This window comes from Bombus affinis, chromosome 16 (genome assembly GCF_024516045.1).
Source record: "Bombus affinis isolate iyBomAffi1 chromosome 16, iyBomAffi1.2, whole genome shotgun sequence".
Taxonomy (NCBI): domain Eukaryota; kingdom Metazoa; phylum Arthropoda; class Insecta; order Hymenoptera; family Apidae; genus Bombus; species Bombus affinis.
This window is the reverse complement of record NC_066359.1, coordinates 6334867-6360566: the sequence shown is the minus strand read 5'-3', so window position 1 is coordinate 6360566 and position 25700 is coordinate 6334867. Positions and strand designations below refer to the sequence as shown.

The 25700-nt window shown below is 35.6% G+C and overlaps 2 protein-coding genes and 1 long non-coding RNA gene across 13 annotated transcripts in view; 2 read left to right on the top strand and 1 right to left on the bottom strand.

Moving 5' to 3' along the window:
• Positions 1 to 43: 43 nt before the first annotated feature.
• LOC126925496 (sterol regulatory element-binding protein cleavage-activating protein) lies at positions 44 to 8663 on the top strand. Of its 4 annotated transcripts, none has more exons than XM_050741082.1 (13): positions 44 to 652; positions 1228 to 1410; positions 1489 to 1722; positions 1791 to 1971; positions 2057 to 2202; positions 2275 to 3367; positions 3465 to 3738; positions 3812 to 4878; positions 4962 to 5121; positions 5180 to 5363; positions 5438 to 5577; positions 5652 to 5863; positions 6002 to 8663. In XM_050741082.1, the coding sequence occupies exons 2-13, from the start codon at positions 1295 to 1297 to the stop codon at positions 6179 to 6181; spliced, it is 3987 nt and encodes a 1328-aa protein (XP_050597039.1). In that variant the 5' UTR covers positions 44 to 652; positions 1228 to 1294; the 3' UTR covers positions 6182 to 8663. The 4 variants fall into 4 exon arrangements, with proteins under 4 accessions (XP_050597039.1, XP_050597037.1, XP_050597038.1 ...); XM_050741080.1 differs by having other exon boundaries at positions 44 to 662; XM_050741081.1 differs by having other exon boundaries at positions 44 to 819.
• An 812-nt stretch (positions 8664 to 9475) lies between these two features.
• The window catches only part of LOC126925524 (uncharacterized), a 63189-nt gene continuing 46964 nt past the window's right edge, over positions 9476 to 25700 (bottom strand). Inside the window, exons 2-6 of one of the 5 annotated variants that reach the window (XR_007713962.1) lie at positions 13884 to 15301; positions 13391 to 13691; positions 13020 to 13299; positions 10239 to 12874; positions 9476 to 9695 (exon numbers count right to left, since the gene is read on the bottom strand). This is a non-coding gene — a long non-coding RNA (uncharacterized LOC126925524). Of the gene's footprint in view, positions 9696 to 10238; positions 12875 to 13019; positions 13300 to 13390; positions 15302 to 15735; positions 16148 to 25700 lie in introns of those variants that run through there. The other 4 variants (XR_007713963.1, XR_007713961.1, XR_007713960.1 and 1 more) reach the window with 4 other exon arrangements.
• On the top strand, positions 12360 to 25594 carry LOC126925505 (facilitated trehalose transporter Tret1-like). Of its 4 annotated transcripts, none has more exons than XM_050741111.1 (5): positions 12360 to 12507; positions 22675 to 22895; positions 23258 to 23671; positions 23926 to 24491; positions 24767 to 25594. In XM_050741111.1, the coding sequence occupies exons 1-5, from the start codon at positions 12476 to 12478 to the stop codon at positions 25088 to 25090; spliced, it is 1557 nt and encodes a 518-aa protein (XP_050597068.1). In that variant the 5' UTR covers positions 12360 to 12475; the 3' UTR covers positions 25091 to 25594. The 4 variants fall into 4 exon arrangements, with proteins under 4 accessions (XP_050597068.1, XP_050597071.1, XP_050597069.1 ...); XM_050741114.1 differs by lacking the exon at positions 24767 to 25594 and adding an exon at positions 24553 to 24721; XM_050741112.1 differs by lacking the exon at positions 12360 to 12507 and adding an exon at positions 12533 to 12668.

Below are 25700 nucleotides of genomic sequence, written 5' to 3'. Positions count from 1 at the left end.
AGGCTCGACCGGATCGTTTAAAAATAAATTACCACTCTGTGCAGTGTCGTTGCGGGTTAAATTGAAACCGGCCAGTGCACTCAGGAAATTTACGCCGGCCGTGTTCGGGTTCTCTGGTTACACTCATCTCGTTTACGAAGTCGTTTCTCGAACATCGTCGTGCTCGTACTCGCCTCTACTCTCCTTTATTCGAGAAATGACGCACGATTCAAAGCACGTGTGACTGATTCTTGCGCATTTTACGTCGCGTTTCGCGTTACAAGATCAATTCCGACTATCATCTACACATATACGTGCAACCACGACGAGCGAACCTAACCTCAAAGTCGTTCGAGCTCGTATCTGTATCTGCATAAAACTACACTTCCTGCTGGATTATCTGTTCGATTTTACTGAAAATAAAGTATGATAAAGAATATTTTTCATCGCACCAGTAGTGTTTTTTTTCATGCGTATAAATTATTTGCGTGGATTGCAACTTGAAGAATCTTCTTTAGTATGGTGCTAAAAGAGTGATAATGTACATTTTATAGTGGATTTATTTTGTGTGGAAAAAGAGTCTTGTTTTCACTTGTTACTGTGTCGATTATTCGTCCGACAATGTAAATTGAAATGAAGAGACCGATCTGAGAGAAATGATATAATTAGTGTGGTACGCATACGTAAGTGATGTGCAACGTCGACTTGTTTTCTCGTCGTGTCCAATCATCGTTTTATTCGTGCCGCTTATTGCGTCATGGATTTGGTTGGACGAAAACGTATTTGCTCGTCGCAACCTTGCACGCTGTGCATCATTGAACCTTTCGTTCCTCTAAAAATGTGAATTGAATAATACGTCAATTGCGTAATGTCGTTGATAACATGAAGAAAAATACGTTGGACGTTTTCTTTTCTTTTTTGAAATCATTCCCTGTAAATGTTTACATATACGTATATTTGATTAGATATATTCAAATTATTGCGATTATAATTATATCTCTATATTATTATGAATATCCTTTCTTGTGCTTCAATAAGTCCATGATACATTGTATTTAAATTATTGCGAATTTCCTTTTAACAAGTATTATGAATGTCCTTTCTTATGCTCCAATAAATCTATGGTCTCTACTGTATTTAGTTTATTGTGAATTTCTTTTTAGCAAATATTATTATGAATGTCTTTTCTTGTGCATGCATATTATGCACTACTGTACCTATCATATCTTTTTTTTCAAATGTTCTCAGGTCATATGCTAATAATACGTATATCTACATGATGTAAGACATGTTAGTGAGGCAGCCTTAAAGTGAAATGTTTCGTAGTTTACCAGATAGGGTGGCAGGGCTATATTATGCCCATGGCCTGTTTTGTTCGTCTCATCCCATTGCAATCATTTCATTGGCAATCTCAATTATATTGCTATGCTGGTTAGTAATACTGCTTCATTTGTATCCTACAACAAATAACAGGAATTAAAAAATAATTGCCATTTTTTTTTTCTATAGCTCTCCTTTGGTTAATTTACCAATGCCTGGCAATGTGCCAAGGACAATAATTAACCATACTATTGTACCTGAAAACAATACAGAGAACTCTGTGTTTTATGTGCAACAAGTGGTATTAAGGGTTGGAGTTATACCATGGACAGAGGAGTTAACACTGATGGATGCTTTTAGAGGTCCACTGTATGAAGTTTTTAATCTTTTAGAAATCATACAGAATTATCAGCATCCAAAAACGTAAGTTGTTTGCTTTTAATTGACTCTTTGAGTTGTGCTGTCTTTATTGTTATTATTATTTCTTCTAGACTAAAGACACTAGGTCAAGTCTGCTTACATATTGAGGCAGTTAAAAAAAGAAATGGCAAAAAGTCGGAAGTTTTGCCAGAATACAATTGTTTGGTTCTTTCACCTGCAAATCTATGGCAACGAAGTATTGAACTGTATGCACAAGATACAAATCTTATAAATACTATATATTCGTACCAGGTATGACAATAATGGATTGAATAAAGTCTAGAAATAATAAAATATCCAAAAAGATTTGCTTTAATTATAAAATTATGTTTTACAGAATCTACAAAAAGGTAAAATTAGTTTAGCCGAAGTAATGTTTGGAATGAATTTAAAAGAAACTGGAATTAAAAGATATCCAATTCGACTTAGACAAAGGATTTTACAATATGCAGTAACTATTTACTTAAAGGACTATGACCCTGAGTAAGTAATTAATTGATAAGTATAATTAGTTGACAATTATTTTTCATATTACTTGGTTGATTTTATTTTCAGGTTTATAAAAGGATTACAACATAGGTTGAAAAGTTACTATCATCTTCATCAAACGCAAAATGATAATGCTACTTACATTCCAATGGATGAAACATTACATATTCTTTATCCTGGTGAATTTAACTATAGTGACTTCTTCCCCCTGATGATGACATTTTTTGCTTTGTTTTTCTATGTTTATTTCTCTGTGCGTAAAATAGAGTTAGTGAAATCAAAAATTGGAATAGCTTTTAGTGCAACAGTAACAGTGATAGGTTCTTTATCTATGACTGTGGGTATTTGCTTTTTTTTTGGCTTAACATTGAGTTTAAGTGGAAAAGAAGTGTTCCCCTATTTGGTGATTATCGTTGGGCTAGAAAATGTGTTGGTACTAACCAAAAGTGTAGTGAGTACTCCAGCACATTTGGATGTGAAAATACGCGTTGCTCAAGCCCTTTCCAAAGAGGGTTGGTCCATTACCAAAAATTTGCTTACAGAAGTAACAATCCTAACAATTGGATTGTTTACTTTTGTGCCAGCCATACAAGAATTTTGTATATTTGCCATTGTGGGATTAGTCAATGATTTCTTCCTGCAAATAATGTTCTTTTCAACAATCCTCGCTATCGATATCCGACGGACTGAGTTGTCTAATGAAACGTCGAAATTTCACTTGCCCAACATACCAACTACGCGTAAGCAATTTACGACGACCATAACGAATAGAAAACCAAATATTTTCCGGTCAAAATCTCATCCGAGATTAAATGGTTTATCTAGTGGCCCGACGAATGTCATAGCTCCAAATACACAAAACACTCATACATTTGGCAAAATTCCAAAACGTTTACGTCTAGTACATTTCTGGGCAAGAACTCGAATATTTCAGCGTGCCTTTATGGTATGGATGGTTGTCTGGATCAGCATGATCATTTACAATTCTGGCATTGTTGAACATGTTATACATCTAAGTGAAACATTAAAACCAGAATCAGATATTGATGGATACACAGTAGACAGGTCCCAGTCCTCAAGCAATTACGTCGAATTAAATACCATGAAATCAGTATCAATTGCTTCTGAAACCATTGCTCCAGATCATTTGAACAAACAGGTAATTTAGAGACCATCTGTTTATTTTATTTTAAACGCTAAACGTGTGGAATTTCTAGAGCATAAATTTTAATTTACCGCGTTTTTTTATACATTAGGGTGATTTAACAAATAATATTACCGATGAACTGAATAAATTAAAACCAGTGGAATTCCCACCTTGGAGTCGTTTATCGCTTTATCACTGGTCTTCGATTCTTTCAATGTACAACATCTCTGCCGCCGGTGGACGTATAATTGTATTACCTACTATGAAACTATCTCATGCTGTCAGTCCGCAATTAGTGAAACAAATCAGTAATCCAAATGATGTGCAGCATTTTCAATGGCAGAGTTTTGCGACTGTCGCCTTCGACCCGTTAGATTTTTCAGGTAAGTATACATAACATAAAAAAATTATCAATACAATTAACGACACAACCATTCAATTAAAAATTTATTACAGATATGGAATTACCAACAAGGTCAGAAAGTCGAGGATTTAACGCGGATGCTCCTTTCATTCCTTCCAGTCCGATGGAAATATTTTTAGCGACAGTGCTATGTCTCATTAGTATTATTGTCGTCGCCTATACAATGGTTGTCCTTTATAGATGTATTTGCTCGAGAAATTACGCCGAATGGCGAGCAAGTTGGTATCAGACAGAAAAGGCACACGATTCGGCAACACAATTGGTTTTGGAGGCATTACCCCTAGTTCTTGAAGGTCACGCTCAAGAAGTAGAATGCATCGCTACAGACGGCAACACCATAGCCAGTACCTGTTTAGCTGGACACATCAAAGTGTGGGATGCAACATCGGGTGAACAGTTAATTCACATAGACAGAAAACAGTTCTTTAGTAGTCCTAATAAAAACTTGAACCACACAACGGCGGACGTGGATGAGTTAATGTCGGATTACGAAAGTGGCTCGCCACCTTCGAGAGGGGAAATGGAGAACACTAATTCGTTTGCATCGTATTACTGGCCAGCATCGACTGCCCAGTACAGAAAATCCTCTCCTGGATTATATAATATGCACAGAGGGCAAAATGATAATAGAAAAAGGCATTCAATGGGAAACACGCTGGACTATGATTATCAAATCAATGAATTCAACTTGGAGAAGAAGAAAAATAATCGTAAAAGTTTGGACAACGCTTACGATCTTCCAGACTTCAAATCAGCGATAAATATCAAGTTTACATCGATGAAACAATTCCAAGCACAGCAATATCGCGAGCAAGGATTCGATTTTGGTGACCAATATAAACATCTCTTTGAGGAACATAATAGGTCTATAGACGAGCTGCAGAATTCAGGGAGTTTAGAACAATTGTGCATTCCTAGTGTACAGTTAAACTCGCCCGGTGTAGTGGACAATGTGACTTTTGTGAATATAGATAAAACTATGCAAATCTCGCATGCAGTGTCCCCTATTTGGTGTATGGACTATCAAGAGAACCTTATAGTTGTGGGTTGTGCAAACGGCAGTTTAGAGTTTTGGGAAGGTACTACAGGTAAATTTAAGGTGAATATTATAAAAAATCAATATCAATATCAATATTAATATTTTAGAAAATAACAAAAATAAAAATAAATGAAATACTTTAGTGTTTGTTCGATGACGGATCAGGGCTCGGAATATCCGTCGTAAAATTCATCGGCAGTAGAGTAGTGGCAGCTAAATTAAACGGTTCCATTGACTTTCTACAATTAGAAAGTTATAGTGAAGGTCAACAAATTGACTGGGGATTCACCTCCTATAGAAGAAGTAAGTTCATTTGTTACTATTTAAATACACTGCTCTTTGCACTGTTACTTTTTTTTAGCTCATGTCAGAACAGGAAGTGCTGGCTCACCTATGGATATAAATAACATCATGCAATCCGAAGAAGACCTTCGCTGCATGAAAATTAGCTCTCATAAGGCACACCAGCAAGCAATAACGGTGCTTGACAGCGAGGGTGGTCGAGTTTTAACTGGTAGTCAGGATCACACTCTTAAAGTATATAGGTATGTATCTTTCTTTCATGATTTCTCTGAAACGTCCACTAGTTACGCTTATTTAATTTCAAATTCAATTTCAGGCTGGAGGACCAGTTGCCATTGTATACCCTCCATGGTCATTGTGGCCCCATATCCTGTCTATTCATTGACAGGGTGAGCCCTATGACGTCCGGCAGTGGGTCTCAAGATGGCCTTTTGTGTGTCTGGGATCTCTTAACTGGTACTTATATTATATCCTAGATAACAAATCATAACTTTTTATAACAAACTCATGTTTTTATTTTTTGTTCGTAGGAACGTGTATGTACAGTATACAAGCTCACGATGGTGCTATAGCCGCTATTACGTGTTCCGTGTCGTACGTGATAAGCATTGGCACTGATGAGAAGTTATGCGTATGGGAACGATTTCAGGGACACCTACTACATGCTCTTCCAGCACACAGATCAGCGTACAGTTTACAGTTAGTCATGTTAACACATCATTTACTCATAACCAGCAGTCAGGTATGTGCATATATTCTATTCTAATGAGATGAAATTTTTATTAGTTTAGCCGCTTTCGTAGCAACCCTTGTCACGTAAATATCGTGTGGGTAAGGTTCATGAAAATATGAGACGTGTTTGCAATTTGTACGATTTCAGGGATCACTAGTAGTTTGGGACGTGAGGACGGGAGAGCCTGTGCGTGAAGTGAGACTAGGTCACACAGATAGTTGTATTTTCGTAAAACAAATGTTAGCGTTAAGAGATAGCGTAGTGTGCGATTTTGGTCGACAATTGCGGATAGTCAGGTTCCCGTTGGTCTCTGATAAACTAGATTAAGATCTGTATATGCACCTTTGTACATAGCTCTGTTTCGTTTCTTATTTAATTTTAATATTTGAACAGCGTTCTACTATCTATGGAGATATAGATTTTTACACGACGTACATTTTACATTTGAAAATTAGACACACACTTTTAATATGAATTTTTTACACCAGACTACACCCGTCATGATCGTCGCCTTGATACATTTGTACCCTATCGTGACAGGTAAAGAGAAACGTGTAGAGTATATAAGTATACTTAACCCTTTCTATGAACCGTTACGAAAAATTTTCAACGATTCTCGAGATGGTTTATGTACATTTGAATATATCGCTAAAGGCAATGATACACGATAGAGATCATATTTTTAGATAACTAAACAGAGAATCGAATAACTTTTGATATCTCCGTTCGTTGCCTAAATAACAAATAAAAAATATGGCTGTGCTATATTTCGAGGCATCCAATTTCTTTCACAGCGCGATTTATGAGCATTTTCATAAGTATCGTTTGTTATTTTTCTTTCTATTTAAGCAACTTAGGAGTAGATCCATATGCGGAACTGACATTTTTGATTGTTAAATCGGAGTTGTTAAATACAGATATGTGCTGGGATTTCACTTCTGTATTATGCAAGCATCTAGACTGCGGATATTTATACACTTATGAGAAATTTGAGGGCAATAATGCATGGCGAAGATGTATAAAATATCCAAATTTATTATGTAGATTTTTCTATATATAGGTTCTATTAATTATTAATTATATTCATAAAAGTATGAATCTGCATAAATATCTGTAGTCTAGAAATAACGATTAGTTATTTCATAAACAGTACACTTATCAGTTTATTATAGAGGATCTTTCAACTCCAAGAGTTTTAAGAATCAATGTATTGCATAACAAGTGTCTAGCGTACGACGAGATTTCATTCTGTCTCTATGCAATTTTGTTACACGGTCTAAGAGTGCCTTTATTCAGTCTTTATTTAATCTAATTAAATATAAACGTATCTTCGTAAGGGGCTGTGGAAATGAATAAAACAGATCACAATCTTCTGACGCTTGGCCCCTCGATATGACGTCACTGGAGGCTTGTGCAAGTTTACAATTATGTAAAATCGTACATTGAATGTTGATTCATTTAGAGCATTGACAGAAAAGTATGTAATTTAATTTTTTCTGCCAAGAGTCTTTCGGAACTGTTGAATTTAATTTTCAAGAACCGAGCTCTTAGGCTGGAAGGATTGAATATTTAACATCCTATGTATTAAATCATGTAGTCTCCTTTAGTTTTAACGATCTATTTTTATACTAAGAATCATTACTTTCGAACGAATGAAAATGGGTCCTATTTTGCATACATATATAATATACATATGTATCACCATAGAAGATTTAATATGTAAATTGTCTTCTCCGCTTCGCTATTCGCTAACGTTCAAAGAGAAGAATATGTATATTTTGGGACACATAACGATGCGGAGTGTCGCCAATGTTTTATTCTTCTGAGAGGAAGTTGTACAAAAGCGTTCGAATCAAGTCCAAGTGTAAAGTTTGAAATATAGAAAATTATTGTTGAAGAGAGCGTTTAATATTACAAAAAGGGTTCCCGGCCATTAGCTGCATATATGTTTGAAGGACAATTTCAGAAGTTTATTTTAGATTTAAAACTATGATGTTTTTATTGCTCGCAAATTATGTGACATACAGACTGCAGATTGTGTGCAAACTTTTATTGTTACAGCCACAATTAAGGAAATGGAACTCAAACAGAGATCCATTCCACCTACTACATATTATAACAAATAATATGCTTTAGATGTTTTATATGTAATATCTTTCTTAATCTATTTATAGTTAATTCTAATTACTTTAAATTTTAATAGAAGCATAGAACTTTGAAGTCTAGCGATACGTAGTTGTTACTTGGACTTCCACTTGTATAATGAAATTCTAAATAATTTATCAGAAAAATGCGATCATATTTTTAAGACATACACAACAACTTCCACACTTTTATTTGAACATTTCCAGTTAATCGTCAGGGGACTCTTTGGTTAGGTTTCGAAGTTTGGCATGTGTGTTATGAAATGAATGTTAAAGATAGCGATCTATATATCTTTAGACTGAATTGTGTGGCGGTACGTGTCAACAAATTTCGTTTTATTTTTCTGATACAAGTTCGAGGAAATTAGCGTTGGGTCATGCGTCTGTTCAAAATAGATATATATATTTTTCTTAACCAAAGTTATAAATTATATCAGATATCATGACACGTTCATATTCATAGAAGTCGTTACGCGAAAGGAATAAAATACAAGGATAAAATAATTGAAAAAAGAAAGAAGAAGATGCTTTTAATGACACAGTTGGCTGGCTAACGTTTCATTTAGGATTTCGCATGATTTTTATATTTATTTAATTAATTTAACATGTGCATATATGTCGTACACCAGATATACCGTTCTTAATAAATTCTCACATTTACTACACCTCGAGTTACCTCTAATATCCTGAATGAACTCGTCGTATGATTGGTCAATAAGCTATGAATAATTATACAGATTCAGTTTTTCCTCATCCTATCGGAATATTGTAACAAATACTTTACATTGAATATTTTATTAGAAACTGCAAGTTTTCTCATAAACGCTTCAAAATTCACAGTCTGTTGATCAATTTCCTCTATCCTTTCTTTTTCTCTTCGCTAAAACAGATAAAGTATTAATGCAGTTTATGGAGCTCTTTTTTTTTGAGGAGGGACATTTTTACTATCTTTTATGAGGAAGATACGTCTAGAAAATCGAAATGAACGTGCAATTGGGGGTCATTATAATGCCAAAAATTCTGCGTATGATGGAACTTTCCACCAGATAAGAATTATACTATTGTAGTGTGTAATTAAGTTTCTTGGTAGATCAATAGGTGATAGTACAGGTATAGTATAATTCCATGATCAGTCTACGTGCGTAATATCGTTCAATGACATATTATGAACAACACCATATTTTGCAATTAATATTCTTCATAATAAGGTATATAAATATATTGGTTTGGTAACTAAGTGATTATCTCAAGTAGCAAACTGGCTTTGTCGGTATTAAGAACAATGAATATTTAATAGGAAATAAATGATAGATTATCGCATTATTAAGAGGCTCTTAAATTCGCGTCATTCCAAGTCGTACAAAGTTATGTGCTTTTATTTGGATAATTATTCAAATAAGATTTTTATCTTATTTTATTTCTTAGTATAATTTTCTGCAGGAAAAAACAATTTGAATTATCGTTCTTACAACAAAGACTTGCACAAGTTGGTCATGTACGAACAGTTGGAAGCTAATTGCCTGTTACAATTGATAAACATAGCGTAGACGAGAGTAATTGATCATACTGGACTAGCAAGAGCGCATAAGTAGCTCATTTGTAATAAACGGCATGCCCAATTAACGCAGTCGATTTTATCTAAATCATGCTTGAAAGATATATTCCTCTTCCTATGATACATAGTGTACTTAAATTCTCTGTAACAAAGGTAGCAAGTTTGATGATTAATTAATGACATAGGAATTATAAATTATAGTGAACTTTGCTAATATATTTTTCCTTTATTCTAAAGATCAATAAATTTCATAGACTACTGTGAAACTTATTACATAAAGAAAATCTCAAAGAATTCAATATCAATATAAAATTTTGTTGCAATAGATCTAGATCTAGATTTAAATCTCTGAATCTTCGTATAAGTAAGTTCAAAACGGTTGGATAACTTTTGTATATTAATAAGATTGGGAATATGATATTGGATTAATGTAATTTATTTTGAAATATTGTTATCTGTAATTTAATCCAGACATTTATAAGATTAACTGGCTGAAAATAAAGATAAAAAGTTTTCCATAGTGTCAGTGGCAATAAACAACAGGTGTTAAGGATAATTAGCATGCTGAGAGCTGTCTCAGTTAGTATGAAGAATTCTCAATGGCCAATATATAAAGTTTGAACTTAACAGAACGATTTTTGTTTTAATACACTAATTAATTAATAAGCATTTGCTATGTACTTACATTGCCATTACTTATACATGTAGATTACTCAAGTAATCCAATGATGGTCAGATTGTATTAATTGATTATCAAGACAATGAAGTACTCAAAGATAAATTGTTGTTGTAAAGCATATATCATGCCTTTTGTATCAACATTAAACTTCCAAAGTAAGAGTCACATTTCTAAAGTAATTCAATAAATTCTAAGATACTGAAGAGGACACTTTTCCTGATAGAAGAAAATCTAGTTCAATGAAGCTACCTGTAGCTGAGAGTATGACATTATAGTACTTGAATTCTCCCAATATTCTTCAATGATTTTTAAGATAGCAGTAAGAACCCTTTTACCAAACAAATTTCCTGTGAACCAGCTCAAGCTTGCATTTTAAATATTTAATGCAACAAAGTCCCAAGCCACTTGAGTGAATTTCAGAATACCAACAAAGAGGATACAAGATGTGATTTCCAATAGTTTGAACTACATACAACACCAGACAATCATACAGTTTGATATTGTGGCCCACTGATTTCCACAAGCTGTATCAGTGAACTTTAGAATACCAAGAATTTGTAATAGAAAGAACAATTTCTAACACTTTGCATGGCTCAGTTTGAGTTAGATCAACACATAAATATTCAGTGTGATATGAATTCACTCCCCAAGCCACATATTAATATACTTTATTCCTAACACTAACAATGCTACTCCTAATACTTTACAGCATCCAATTTGAGTGAAACGCGACACCAAACATTGCTATTCAGTACAATATTGAAGAGAATGCGTATAATCGAATAAAACCCAAAACCTCTACTCTAATATTTCAAGCCAAGACGTCTACTCCAGTTGACCAACTATCGTTAGCAGCTTACCAGTAGAGCAACGAGGAGCCTCCGAATCATCCACTTTGTCCCAAACTCTAAATTCAACGTTGCTGTTTTCCACTGCCGCTCGTCTTTCCCCGCGTCGGTCTGATCAATTTGGAAAGAGGATTAGAAAACACCGGTCTCCTCATTTGCGCGACTGATATTCGCCTGACTGAAGCTGACCCGTCACATGTGCTCGTTGATGAAAGCGAACGTGTTTGGTGGAGGAGGAATCGGAAGGTGCACTCGAGCTGTTCGCTTTCATTAACAGTTTAGTGCGTCTGACAAGAGTCGGGCGAAGGACTAGCTGGCTGTGCTCTCGGCTTGCAAGCGGAAGTGGTCGTGCAAACGCTCGTTGTTGCCCCGTGAGACTCCCGGCCTGGCCAAAAAGACCAGACGACTAGCTGCAGCTCGGGAAATCGCGTTTCCACGTAAATACGAGAAAGAAGATAACCAGACCTCGTGTTCGAATCCCGCACTGTCCATAAGACCTTATTATCGCCGTTTTCTTCGTCGTTGGACGCGATCGGCGCTTGGCAAGGCGATCTGGTCGTTTGACCTGCCTCCAGTGGCTTTTCTCAACTGCAACTTGTCAACGTCGGAATTTTAGTCACGAGCGAGGCACGCGAGCGAACGATCGACGAGGCTTTGGGAAACATTTGAACGCAAGGCTGGCGCATAGACGCGGATTTCAGTTGCAACGCTAGGATTTTCGAGCAAGGGAAGTCGCAAGGTGAAGGAGAGAAGTGAAAGTATCTGGGATATTCGGCTCGTACTCGTAAATCCTGCGGCTCTGATCAAAGCTAACCAGCTGCAACAGTAAAAATCATCGCTACAGAAAATATCGGAGGAAAGCAACTTTTCAAATATCTGTCTGTCGTTTGTCAATGAAAGTAGAACTCTTGGACTCTTTGCGATTAGAAGAGATCCGCGCGATGTTGGAGTAAGAAGAACAGCACAACAGAATAGCAAACAGAAGCTCTTGCAAGATTTTCTAACGGCTTATTTTAAATGACAGCACGATTCTCGTGATCGTAAAAGATGCGAAAGTCGAAGACATGAGAAGAATGTAAATCGGCGAGGATTAAGAAGACGAGTGAAACATAAATTCTCTTTATCGAAGCCAGTCGCTCGTGAAATCGTCTTCGATTTTTTTTTTTCCCGGAGGAAGAGTAAGTTGAATTATTTTTTGCGAGGAAAATCTTGACAAGATCTGAGAGGAAGAAAATCCTGACAGGATCTCATGAGATTACCCGAATTCTTCGAACGTTATTTGCAAGCAGAAAGAAGAAGTTTGGTGCAGAACGCGCGAAACAAAGAATGCGCTTGTGAAAGAATTTTGAAAACAGCTCAAGAACAGTAATATACGGTGTACACTATCGATTTAGAATGGCGCAGCCAGGAAACAACGATACCACCAGGTCTGTAAATTCTTCAAATTTTCTACTAACATTGAACGTCTGTGTGATTCGCAATAAGGAGAATAAATTTATCTAACGAACTCGTTGATCTTCAGAAATAATTGCCTTCCTCGCTTAGATAATTCTGTTTAACGGTTATTTACACGGTGTCTTGTAAATACGTAAGTAAAATTCAAACAAGCTATCGACTGCTCTTATTTTTATGATCCAATATATTGTACATTGGCTGATAACTTTATCTGAAAAATGCCTTGTCATTCGAAGGACAAATAATTCAGGCACCTTGTATTTAATTTTTAAAGAAAACAGCTCAATTTCCCGATGATATTACTTGACAAATATTCTTCCAATTCGCTGCTTACAGGCCCTAAAACAAATAAATTTTTGCGATAAGAATTTCAATTTATCGATATTTTCTTCATAATATTTAATAATAATTTCAATCCTATTCACCACATTATGTAATGTTTATTATATAATACCACTATTTAAATAATATCATTGTTAAATACCTTTTTCTAAAGTTCCAAATTGGACAATTTCTATGGGGATTTTCATTTAACAATCGCTTCTTTCGTTCTCTGATATTTCTTTGGATTTAATGCTGGCCTTTTCGATATTGTTAATATCCATATATTATTGTTATATGTTAATAATATTCTTCTCGTTAAGAAATGCCAGTTTCAACAAGCCATTCATATCATTTTGGCATGTTTTTTTATCACAGATCGTAAAGGATTTTTTATCTTATTCTTGTTGCTGTCGTTGTGAAAGCGAAAAGCTAACAACTTGCTAAAAGAATAATATTAAAAAATTCCAAATTAGAGAGGAAATTGAATTATTATTATTTTATATTGCTTTCAACGTTTGATAAACAACTTACTTTTATTCGATGATTTTATCTTGATTGTATACTGCTGTTTTTTTTTTTTTTTTTTAATGGAAAAACTACTGTTTTCTATGGTAGACACTGCTGCTTCTTTTTATACCAATAATTACGTGTTCCCTTTTTTTTTTCTCTTAAAAAAAATCACGGATAACCAGATGAAAATTCTCATTGTAAGAACAAAAGGCAATTCTTGCAGCTCTTTTTTTCTCATAGCACCGGCAACATTACTGCAGGTTGTTACGTAACGCGATAGTGTTCCATAGGTTTGGTCACGTGAATGCTGCACTTTACTGTCCTGTAAAGTATTCTCAGTTTGCCAATATATTTGGAAATCGTAAATTATCAGGAACAAGGATTTTGAATGCCGTGGAGGAGGAATTTTCAATTTTGATTTAATTCTGTCAAACTTCACGTTTCGAATACTTGAACCTTCAAACGTCCAAACATTTGAAAGTTAAACATTTAAAAGATTTCGAAGGTTTCTTACATTTTTAAACGTTGCAGCATTGAGAAATTCGCGTAGAAAAGATTTTAAACGTCCGAGCGTGCTAAATCGCAAATTTGTTAAGCTTTTATTATTAAAATCTTCAGTTACGCAAAATTTCAGAACTCCGCACGAAAACTTTCGAATTTCGAATATGCCCCAGTTGCGTGGACGAAATATATCGAAATGCGTTCGAAGGTTCGAGCTTTTTAGTTAAAACAATTGGGTTGGCAACTAAGTGATTGCGGATTTTGTCAATGCTTTGTCATTAGGTGGTGTTGACGAAATCCGCAATCACTTAGTTGCCAACCTTAACCTATAAAACGTGCGATCTTTGACAATCTTTGAAATGTGCGAAAAGTGTTTCAAAAAGATGGAGAAAATTCGATACTCGTTAGCCATGTGATACGTGTAACATTCGAGAAATTCTTTGCATCGCATAACAAACAGTTACTTTCACTTTGAACGAATTCTATCACGCATCGAGCATCGTGTAATTCTTCTCGTGTCGCTTTAGTTTATGCTTCTGGCTGTTATACATTCTTTCGTACAGTTACGTGTAATCAAGATGAGCAATACTCGATAAATAGTCATCGAACATGAAACAAGCTTCCAACATTAATAATAACAAAGCGTTCCATTCGAGTGCGCTGTTGTATCGGATTACCATATCGCGTAAATCAACGAATGCTTATGTGGATACTCTGACCGATTTATAATAACAACACACGAATATCACGACGATACGTGAATTGAGCCAAGTTGCTCGAGAGTAACCTATTCATAGTTACAACCCTCTATTCTTTTTTTTTTATTATTATTTAATTTGTATTTTGCAATTTATCCAGCTGGACATTTGGTAAATTTTTCTAATTTGATCGTTAAATAACATGTGGATGGCTACGGGATATTATCTTCGAGTTTGACTATTTTATTTCTTTAGTGAGGTCAGTGAGGTGTTTTCTTTTTAGTCGTCTCTTTATGAGAGTTTTGCTCGCTTCAGCAGTCGGCTGATTTCGATGTGTTGCCGTCCTTTCCTTGTATTTTTCTGCGTACTTGGCGATTTCTTCTTTGACTGTTGGTATTTTTAAGTCTTTGTGTATATCCTCCTTTGTGTATCTTCGATTGTAGCGCCTCTAGTTTATTTATGTGGCTGATTGCTGCTGTCCCCCATAGTGGTATTCCTGACGTCCAAATTGGTTTTATTATCGTTTTGTAGATTTTTAGTTTATTTTCTATGCTGAGTTTAGAGTTTCGACTAATTAGCCAATACATCTGTCTTCTTTTTATCCGTATTTTGTCTATAATTGACTTAGTATGTTGTTTCCATGTAAATTGTGTGTCTAAGTGGAGTCCTGGGTATTTAACTTGCCTTCTTCGTGTTATGTCCGTGCCATTCAATTGGATATTTGGTCAGCTCTCTATGGTGAGGAAAAATTAATGAAACACAATGCTGATGTCGTGATCATGTAAATTTTATTTTGCAAAAAATGATTAACCCTCAGGACGACCCTTACGTTGTACAATTATCAATTGTACAAAAATCAATGTACAGTCATTAAGTTATATTATAATAGTAAGTTGTAGATTCGTATCAGGTTTGTAATTATTTTACAGAGAACATCGTCAATTATAGTAGAAAACAGGCATTAGCAGTTATATTATGAAATAAGCCATTGAAAAATATTGTGAAAGAAGAAGAAGATAGAAAATACAGGAGATAAGAAATAAAGCTACTTTTCCCTTCTAAATGAAAATCTTCCAACTAAATCTACTGAATTTCAGATGATTAAAGCTTGCTAGCTTCTTAGATAATTTAGCCCAATTAATCGCAGGTTAAGACCAGAACTATTACTTGTTATCTTCTTCTGGCATCAACTGGTGCGTAGCATACGAAACATAGGTTCATTCGCAATTTTTTTATTCCACCAACATTCTATCATTAATCAGTAAATGATAAAATGTTAATTCCACTAAAAATTGTAATACTTCGACGTTGTTCTGGCTTCGGCAACGAAACACACTTTGTGAAAGATCGGGGCAAAGAGTCGCGCGTACTGACGAAGCTTTTCTCGTACGTTGCTGCAACGTGAAATATTTTCTAACGTTGCAACGTGCTACTGACTCAGATATGACGCGACGAACGCTTAATTTTCAAAACCAACAGAAAGATCGAACGGTGTTTCCCCGCTTGGAGAGAATTAACATTCCTGGAAGCTATTGAACGAGCTAACTGTCGGGGCATTTCCTGATAACACGCGTGCTGCTGTTTGTACTACGTTTCGCACCAAACAGGAAAATTTCGCGACAATAATCGAAACGTTGTGCGACCATCCATAGCAAATGAGCTTCTCGGAACGTGATCCTCGTCTTGCTATCGTCGATCATCGTTACGAAATGATCGCTTAACATCTGTTTTAGTCGTCTTTGACACAACCGACCATAGTTCGGACGTGGAATCCGCAGAACAAAAATGATAGGTGACGATTGCTGTTTTTCATGGGAAAGCATCTTTTAAATGAGACGCAACTAGCCAATTGGCTTATTATTCCGTTGGCAACTAAGTGATTGCGGATATTGTCATTAGGTTGTAATGACAAAACCCGCAATCACTTAATTGCCAACCCAATAGTTTCATTGGTTTCTGTTCTCTTTGCTCGAGGCAACATTGGGACAGATTCGATGGATTAAGAGGATCAAAAGTATTCTGCTGATATCGAAGGATCAAAAGGACTCGAGCGATATTTTTGAGAAGTCCAAGTTGAGGCCACGAGTGGCTAGCCAGCAAAATGGCAATCCAAATGGCACGTACTTCTCTAGAATTTTAAATCGTATAAAGACAATCGTCATTTGGCGTGTCGTTTAATTGATTATCGATGCTCGATTAATACTTTGAGTCGTACAAAATTGCGTAAAAGCATCCTTCATCTGCAGGCTCTTAGAATATGCATCGTTAAACAAACTATACAAATAGGTTAGGGTTAGGTTGGTGTTAGATCGAGGTTAGGTTAGATTTCTTTGTTCAATGAACATTGTAGCACGATTATGCGGTTATTTTTCTGTGATTACGAGGAAAACCGTGGAGCGTTGCTAACAGAATGCAAATAGAATAATGTCGTTCCCTCTGTGTCGAATAATTGGCCAACCAAAAGATGAAATTCGTGAAAAATTTGCATATACGTGTGATCTCTGATATATAGCTATTCTACAAACAACGAATGTAACTTTATTGCTACCTGGACATAGACCTGAAATATGACTTTTGCAACTTTATCAAATAAAAAAATTTCGTTTGTACGTCTGTGGACCTAGATGCATTATTTTAGACTGGAAATTATTTAAACGTGCATGAAACTTAAAGCGAAATATCGTTTCATAAAAATCGAGAAAAAGTGACTGGAACTTCTTCAGGTACGTCCTTGGTCGGGCAATTACGCGATCATTTCCTTCTTCGCATGCTTGCGTTGATTGGGGTAAAAATAAACTGTAAGATGCAGATGAGACTTCATCGACGGCATTAAAGATTATTATCGGCGGAGAAACGGGGAAAGGAAATCGGAAGATAAATTTACCTGTCGTTTTCCCTAAGCCGAATAATCCGTTCGTAATAATTCGAAGAAATCACGGGAAAATGAAAAACGCGGAGCACGCGCGCGGCATCAAACGAAATCGTATGCAACCGAATTTTCTGGAAAGTTGGATTAACGAACTGATAAAGCGAAGATAAGCGACTATAACCGCTGCTCTAATACGCGTGAATCACTTTCTTAGAAGAATAGAAAGATGTATTTTAGATAATTGATGATTGGCAATTTCGAATTGGTCAATTTTTAAAGTCCTTAAAATCCTCCCTTTGGAATTTTTGTTCAAAATTAAGAAAAGATTTAATGCAGATGAAAACATGAAAAATCGGTCAAGTCCACGGATTTGCTACAAATTGGCAAATATTGCTATTGTCGAATATCAAGATTAAACAATTTCTCTCAAATCGATCAGTTTTTAAAGTTTCTCAAAATTATCGGCTCGGAGGCTAAAAAATTCAATTAAACTAAAAAATAATTTTTTGAAAGGACAATTTCGAGAATCGACCAGTTCGAATCGAAATGTTGAATCTGCTTTCGAGTCAGATTTTTCTTCATTTTTCTCCTGCGATTCTTTAAATCAAGGTCCATGATTTTTCACGAAACTCGACGCATTCAAGGCTATTATTTCCTCAACGATGACGCATTATGACGGTAACTAGACACCATGAAGGTCGTATCAGCATGGCGTCACGTACAAATACCGATTACGATAGCTGTAAATGGTCAAAATGGATAATGAAAATTTACTTTCTTACAGATTTCAGAATGCCTTTTTATCTCAATTCTGGCCGATGATTCTTTCATGACGAATTGCTTGATTTAAGTTCGTTTCGTTTAAACAAAGTGGAACGTGGGAGTAGGGAGCTTACAAATGTAAAGTAAATACACATAATCGCAGTCAACATAAATATAATGATAATGAATGCAACAATCTGTTGTAATAAATGGCTATAAAGCATACTCGATGCCAATTCTGAAACAAGTTGCAAATTGTAAAAGAGATAAGAAAATGCCTGTAGAATATGGCAGACTGAACATTATAACAGTATATTACACATCTATTTTTATACTTTTTTATTTAGCTTCCTTATTGTCGTTTATTATCTTTCATATTATTTTTCGTTACAAAAGAGATTGTTCAGTTGGACTAAAAAGCCAGCAGTCTTACGATTCTGTAAAAATAATCCGGTTTTTTATAGTTTTACGATACGTGGTTGGATAACGACGAAATATATAAACACGGTTACCTTTAAATCGATCAATATTTCTCAAGATAAAACTAATTCCTGGATTAGGTGCTTCTTAGAAAGTACGAACAGGATCAAGATATCGCTACAATTCTCTATTTATCTAAACAAACAAAACATATACATTTGATTACCACTGCAAGATTATATCTCAACGTTGAGACGAAACTTTCGCGCAAACTACAAATTTGTAAAATATGATTTTTATTGTATTTATAAGTGGATTCAATAATCGCAAGTATATTTGAGAAATAGATAATAAATAAGGGAAGAGCAATGAGTAATTCAAAGGATACAGTGGCAATTATTTATATAGATAAGTACGCATATCGCGAACTAGTAATCGACACGTGCGGCGCTAGTGTCGCACCACGAGCCATAACCTGAACGAAGAATAAAATTGCGATTCAGATAAGAAGAAAAGAATTAAAAGACGCTATCGTTTACGATTATAAAAGTCTCGTTCTCACGCTATTAGTAGCTGTTTTTAATATGATTTATTGCTCGTTTTCAAACCGTTCGTATACACGTAAAACACGTAATATACGAAACTTTATTTTAACGTGGCATCTACAAATAAAATAAATCTCAGTAGATAGTACCGTGCTACAATCGGTAGCAGCGAATCCTTAGAAATCTTAGCTAAGATTATTATTACTTTAGCTATATCAGAAATTGTGCTCTTAATCTATGATAAGAGAAACGCGTGCTCCTTGAATGCAATAGGAATGTCGATAAGCTTCATGACGATGTGAAAGCATCAGTTTACACGCTGCTTGTTAAAACGTCGTTTTTAAGAGGCAATCTTGCGTTGACCGAGCATTTCCACTAAGAACAATCCAAACACAACGGCATTTCTTTTAAGAGAGGAAACCAAGATATCCTGAACAATCATTGAACTAATTAAATATCATCGCGTAGCTATCGTAAAACATACATGGAAACATCGTGGAATCACGTTGTAACTAATCGAGCGAGCATTATTTTTACAATTTTACTCGACGATGTGAATCGAAATGACGCAGCGATTCCTAATTCATCTCATCATCATAGACCTGAAACCACATTGATAAAACGATATAAAACGCGATTAGAATAAAATCAGCGTGTAGAACAAGGATAATAAGGATCGTAAATATTATCATGGAATTATGCTTATCGCGCCAGAAATATATATCGCAGAGGCGTAAGAACATAATAAGCTCATAACGAGTTATTTTCGCTAATCTTTTGATACGCTACAGGCGCCTCCTTTGATTCCATTCGTGCGCTAGTAGTATATTAAGTATATCTTTTACATGTCAAAAGGAAGCCTTGGTTTGGCACTGATATTGTTAATTAGTAATATATTTAATATACTTTATATATTAGTATATTAGTAGTATATTAAGTATATCTTTTACATGTCAAAAGGAAGCCTTGGTTTGGCACTGATATTGTTAACTAGTAATATATTTAATATACTTTATATATTAGTATATTAGTAGTATATTAAATATATCTTTTACATGTCAAAAGGAAGCCTTGGTTTGGCACTGATATTGTTAACTAGTGATATATTTAATATACTTTATATATTAGTATATTAGTAGTATATTAAGTATATCTTTTACATGTCAAAAGGAAGCCTTGGTTTGGCACTGATATTGTTAACTAGTGATATATTTAATATACTTTATATATTAGTATATTAGTAGTATATTAAGTATATCTTTTACATGTCAAAAGAAAGCTTTGTTTTAACATTGATATTGTTAACTACTAATATATTTAATATACTTGGTATACTAGTAGTTAACAATATCGATGTTAGAGCAAAGCTTCCTTTTGACATGTAAATGAAATATAAAGATAACAATCATTCGCAGTCTAGTCATGATATTTAATAATACCGATGGAAGTGTACTATACTTTTCTATGTGGCACTTTTCCTTTCACGTGCAGCCACCTGTATGACTGCATAACCGGATCCCTCAGGCGATCTAATCAACACAAAACTCGTTTTAATACAAGTTATCATTTTCATTTCGTCTGCTGTGAATCTTGTTTCCCAAGTTTTTGAGTAGACACAAACAGGTCTGCATCACGCTTCCTCTCTCTTTTTTATCAATTTATCAGATTATTTTGGTAACAATTTTGTCTACCTTATATATATATATATATCTTTTTTTAATTACTAAATTTTAGAAACAATCCAAATTTTAATCCCATGACTTTGATTTATTGTAATCTTTGAGCCATAATTTGCCGAGGGTAATTGCATTTCATATTAAAAGTACAATAAACAATTTATTTACAATCACAGCGAATATAAAAAATATTTATTATACAGATTTATTGTTCTTACATAAAATATGAGACATTTTCACCAAATATGTATTCTTCATGTTATACTGATAAAACAATTTTTGTCTCATTTTATGCCATTTTTTAATGTCATGTTTCAAGTTATTCACATTCTTGACAAAATTTCCAAAATTGTGAAAAATAGTGAATTGATCGATTGAAAGAGGATAATTCAGAATCTCAGGAATTGTTTACCAAATGTAATTCTCGATAACAGAGATGATCGATTATTTTTCTTCAAGTATCATTTATGTTCACACGTTCTACGATAAAAGTTAAGTTCAGATTTCATCTGGTCGATGTTTCTATCTTTCAGCACCGGTAAATATAATATTTTTAATTTTCCAATTTAAAAAAATAGAATTATACGATTGTCGAAATTTCCAACAAGTTGATAAGTGAGAGCAAGTCGATGTATTTATTTCTTTAATTGACCTGGCTAACCAGTCATTTGAAATTTCACAAAAACTGAGAGAACGCACTTGTAGCATCGCTTATGCAACTGCAATAGTCGAGAGCCTCCGGTTCCTTTCACGCAAAAAGAGAACTATGTCAATGACAAAAAAGCCAGCCACTGATGATGCTAGGCACAGGTGTTCACCTGTGACGAGCGTGAATCTTCTTCCAACGTGAATTTTTGCCTTTTGCACAAAAACGTTATTGTAAATTACAAAGACAAATCTCGAAATTGTATTTTTAGAAAAATAACAAAAAGCCTATGAAAATTGTAAAATAATCTATTAATGCAAATACAAGTAAAGCAGTATATTATTATTAAAAATTGTAGAATTTTAAAATAATAATTTCTCATAATTGTACAATTTTTTACTTTATTCAATTTTATCATATTTCATCAATTTTTTTAATTGTACAATCTTTCTGAACCATAATTTTTCCGGATACAATTTCGTCAAAGTTTATACACTCGGAAATATATTTCAAGAATTTTGTAATAATTTTATTCAAGACATACCACATTTTCTCAATTGCTATTCTATTGGGTTGGCAACTAAGTGATTGCGGATCTTGTCATTAGGTGGTAATGACAAAGTCGGCAATCACTTAGTTGCCAACCCAATAATTACGACGCGTTGGAAAATTTATTGGAGCCAGCAAGGGCAGGTTTTAGATTACGGGTTTTAAATTACCCATTTAATGTATGGAACCCAACCGAGTGGAACTTAATTGGGCCATTGGATAACAATTGCGCAATCGTTGTTAACCCAGTTTCGTTGAAGAAAGAAAATCACGTTCAATGGAATTAAACCTGCGACTCGGTGTCGATCCAAGTACGCCAATTTGGACCCCATCTGTCGTTGATCCACCTGTCTGCATCGTTAGATGAAAACATAGAACCTGGATGACTTGCAAAAATTTATCGAAGTATCTTTCGTTTCAAAAATAGAAGACAGAATTTTGTTCAACAATGCTAGGTGGGATCAATTTGGATGAAATTTACTGAAGAACGTTTGATGCCAAATATCAAATACGCTATTTTTTCTTTAGCTGACGAGCCAGGTCCCTTGGGTCCTGCAGGCAGAAATCTATTCGTACGGTTTGGCATACACTTTCATCGAAGCACTTTTACTAGTTTCGTCATTTTGTTTTGCATTCCAGCAATGACGAGAAAACGTCACCTGCTGAGCTAAATGGCATCTCTGAGGGTCTGACAACGTCGAGGCTACGCCAAGCATTTCCACAGTTCTGTGCCGTCAGTGCGAAGAACCTGCTCCTGCTTACCTTTGGTTCAACATTGGGATTTTCCACGGTCCTAATCCCGGAACTTCAAAAGGAGAACGCTGAGATCCCGGTTACTATGGAGGAATTGACGTGGATAAGTGAGCACGTTGTTTGTTTGCCTTGAAGCTTAGATCGACTTGGGAGCTGAATATGGTGCACCAAAATCAACAGGACTCGAATTAATATCTGGTTTGAAATGTCAAAACTAGGCTGATCTCAGAGTATCAAAGTCCAACTGACTGGGCAATCAGATTTAAAACTAATTTGAAAGGAAATCTGACTTTAGAGTCTGACTTAAAGCATCAATTTAGACGTCTAGCTCGTAATTAGGCTTCCACAATGGAATTCCTTTCACTTCCGTCTTATATATAGCCAGCTTTTTATGTCTATCGATTACGTAAACTCGTAGAAGGTCATAAAAGCCTAAAATTTATGAAACATTCTACTTATACCAATACAGGTAGCCTGAATCTGTTCCTGGTCCCAATCGGTTGCTTCGCTAGTGGTCCAGTGTCGCAGTTCCTAGGACGAAAGAGAACCATGATGCTGACTACCATTCCATTTACAGCAGCGTGGATCATCTTCTACTACGCGACGACAGCTGAGATGTTGTTTATAGCATTGGCCATGACTGGTTTAACTGGTGGTCTCCTAGAAGCACCTGTGATGACCTATGTGGCAGAAGTGACGCAGCCCCATTTACGTGGCATGCTATCCGCCACTTCCACCATGGCTGTGATCATGGGCATTTTCACGCAGATGTTGAGTGGCAAATTAGGCAACTGGAGGACTGTTACCATGATCAATCTCATCTATCCACTTATTTGCTTAGTTGCCCTCTGCCTGGTGCCTGAGAGTCCTTATTGGCTTGTTGGTAAATCCTCTTTCTTCCTTACGATGCAAATGATTTTACAAAATATGTAGTATGACGACTTTGACTGGTGTTTCTAGCGTTTAATCTCATGAACTTTGTAGTTCAGTTCAAGTTAGACTCATAGTTTCCACGGTTCAGCTCATAACTTGCCTATAGTTAGGGTCAGAGTCGCCAAGTTACATTACAACTACGCTGTTGTATAAATTAGCAGTCTAAATTAGTCACCGATTAAGTGTCGTGAAACAATTTTTCAGGAAAAGGCCGCCAAAGGGAAGCCGAGCGAGCTCTTTGTTGGCTTCGCGGTTGGGTCAGTCCGATCCACGTACAGTCGGAGCTCAGAATCATCTGTCAAGATGTACAGAAGCCAGCAGAATCCAAAGAAAAGATCTGGAAATCCTTCGGCAAGAGGACCTTCTACGTGCCTTTCTTTTTGGTCAGTATCGCCTTCTGCATTGGCGCTTTTGGAGGAACCAGTACTCTTCAGACGTACGCTGTATTGATCTTTGACAGTTTAGACGCGCCTCTAGACAAATACACAGCTGCTGTATTTCTTGGTCTGGCAGAATTGGTAGGAACATTGCTCTCTGTGTGTGCCATTCATTTCACCGGCAAGCGGTTGCTGACATTCTTTTCAGTCGGTGGTACCGGCATGTGTTTCTGTTTGGTGGCTGTCTATGGCTATTTGACTCAGGCTGATATGATCAATACAGAGAATATTTCTTGGATTCCAATGACTTTGCTGATTGGAGCTGCCTTTCTATCTCATGCTGGCATCAGGCTGCTTCCATGGGTCCTGGCTGGTGAAGTCTTTCCCGTACAGGTAGGTTTGCCACCTTTTAAACGCAAATTTCAGTCAATCATGAGCACAATTTGGCATAAAGATAATCCAAACACAACTCGAACCAAAATCTCCTGCATGGAAATCGGTCCATCGTTTCCTGAACATCATCCTAACTTAACCTGAGGATTCCCTCGTGAAAGTATGCCTATTTCATTAACGCAAACCCAAGGTAAATAAAATTATCTAACTATGACGACTGGAGTCAGGAAGTTGTGAGAAACTAATCTTCTGACAATGCTCCAATTTTGACCCAGGTACGAAGTAGCGCAACAGGAATGGCTGGATCCATAGGCTACATCTTCAATTCCATCGCCAACAAAGTGTACCTGTACATGGTCAACGGAATGTCTCTTCCAGGAACCTTCCTCTTCTACACTTTAATTAACTTCGCTGGGGGAGCACTCCTCTACTTCATCCTTCCAGAAACAGAAGGCAGATCTCTGAAAGAGATCGAGGAACACTATGCTGGTATCCAGAGTTTGAAGACCAGGCCTAAGAAGGAGGAACTAGCTTTCAAGGAGAAATGGGCTGCCTCGAACCCTGCAATAATCTACGACGACACCGAAAGCAAGCTTTGATTTTGTGGGAACAAAAGTGGTGATTAGTATTGTCTCTGTGAAGCTGAAAGCCTGAATGGTACAATGCTAACAGGGATTCAAAGTGTAGAGATTTTATAACGAATTCCTTGTTTATTTGACACTGTGTTCAAAAAGAGTGAACGATATTGAGAGTGACTGTAGACATCTAAGCACTGAAGAGAGTTAACGAAAGTTAATAATCAAATTTTATATACACTGTTAGCTGACTAGGTTGGGTCAATGAATTAGTCGAGGGATCTTTTTAAAATTGGACAGTCTGGAAACTGGACAGTTTAAAAATCTAATTCTTTAATATTTCTTACTGCCTCTATGCGTAGAATTACAAATGACAGAATAGTCGAATTATAGTTGGTTTTATGTTCCTGCACCCTACGAGGGCTGCAGCGACAGCTAGCGAGGCAACGCCAGACGATGCACACTTTATCGAATTTTATCTATCGAAGACAGTTTTATTGTAAATAAAACGTTGAGAAATATTTTTAATATTGTGACGTATGTGTTTCACAAGGATGTGTTCATGGCTAATTTCAAGCGAGATGTGCAATAAAATGGCACGTTTTGCAAAAATATTTTCACTTTAAATTACAAT

Coding starts and splice junctions, on each gene's coding strand:
- LOC126925496 (XM_050741082.1), top strand. CDS start 1,295: ATGTTTCGTAGTTTACCAGATAGGGTGGCAGGGCTATATTATGCCCAT. Junction 5,364..5,437: donor CACACTCTTAAAGTATATAG/GTATGTATCTTT, acceptor ATTCAATTTCAG/GCTGGAGGACCAGTTGCCAT. Junction 5,864..6,001: donor TACTCATAACCAGCAGTCAG/GTATGTGCATAT, acceptor GTACGATTTCAG/GGATCACTAGTAGTTTGGGA.
- LOC126925505 (XM_050741111.1), top strand. CDS start 12,476: ATGGCGCAGCCAGGAAACAACGATACCACCAG. Junction 22,896..23,257: donor GGAGGAATTGACGTGGATAA/GTGAGCACGTTG, acceptor ATACCAATACAG/GTAGCCTGAATCTGTTCCTG. Junction 24,492..24,766: donor GTGAAGTCTTTCCCGTACAG/GTAGGTTTGCCA, acceptor ATTTTGACCCAG/GTACGAAGTAGCGCAACAGG.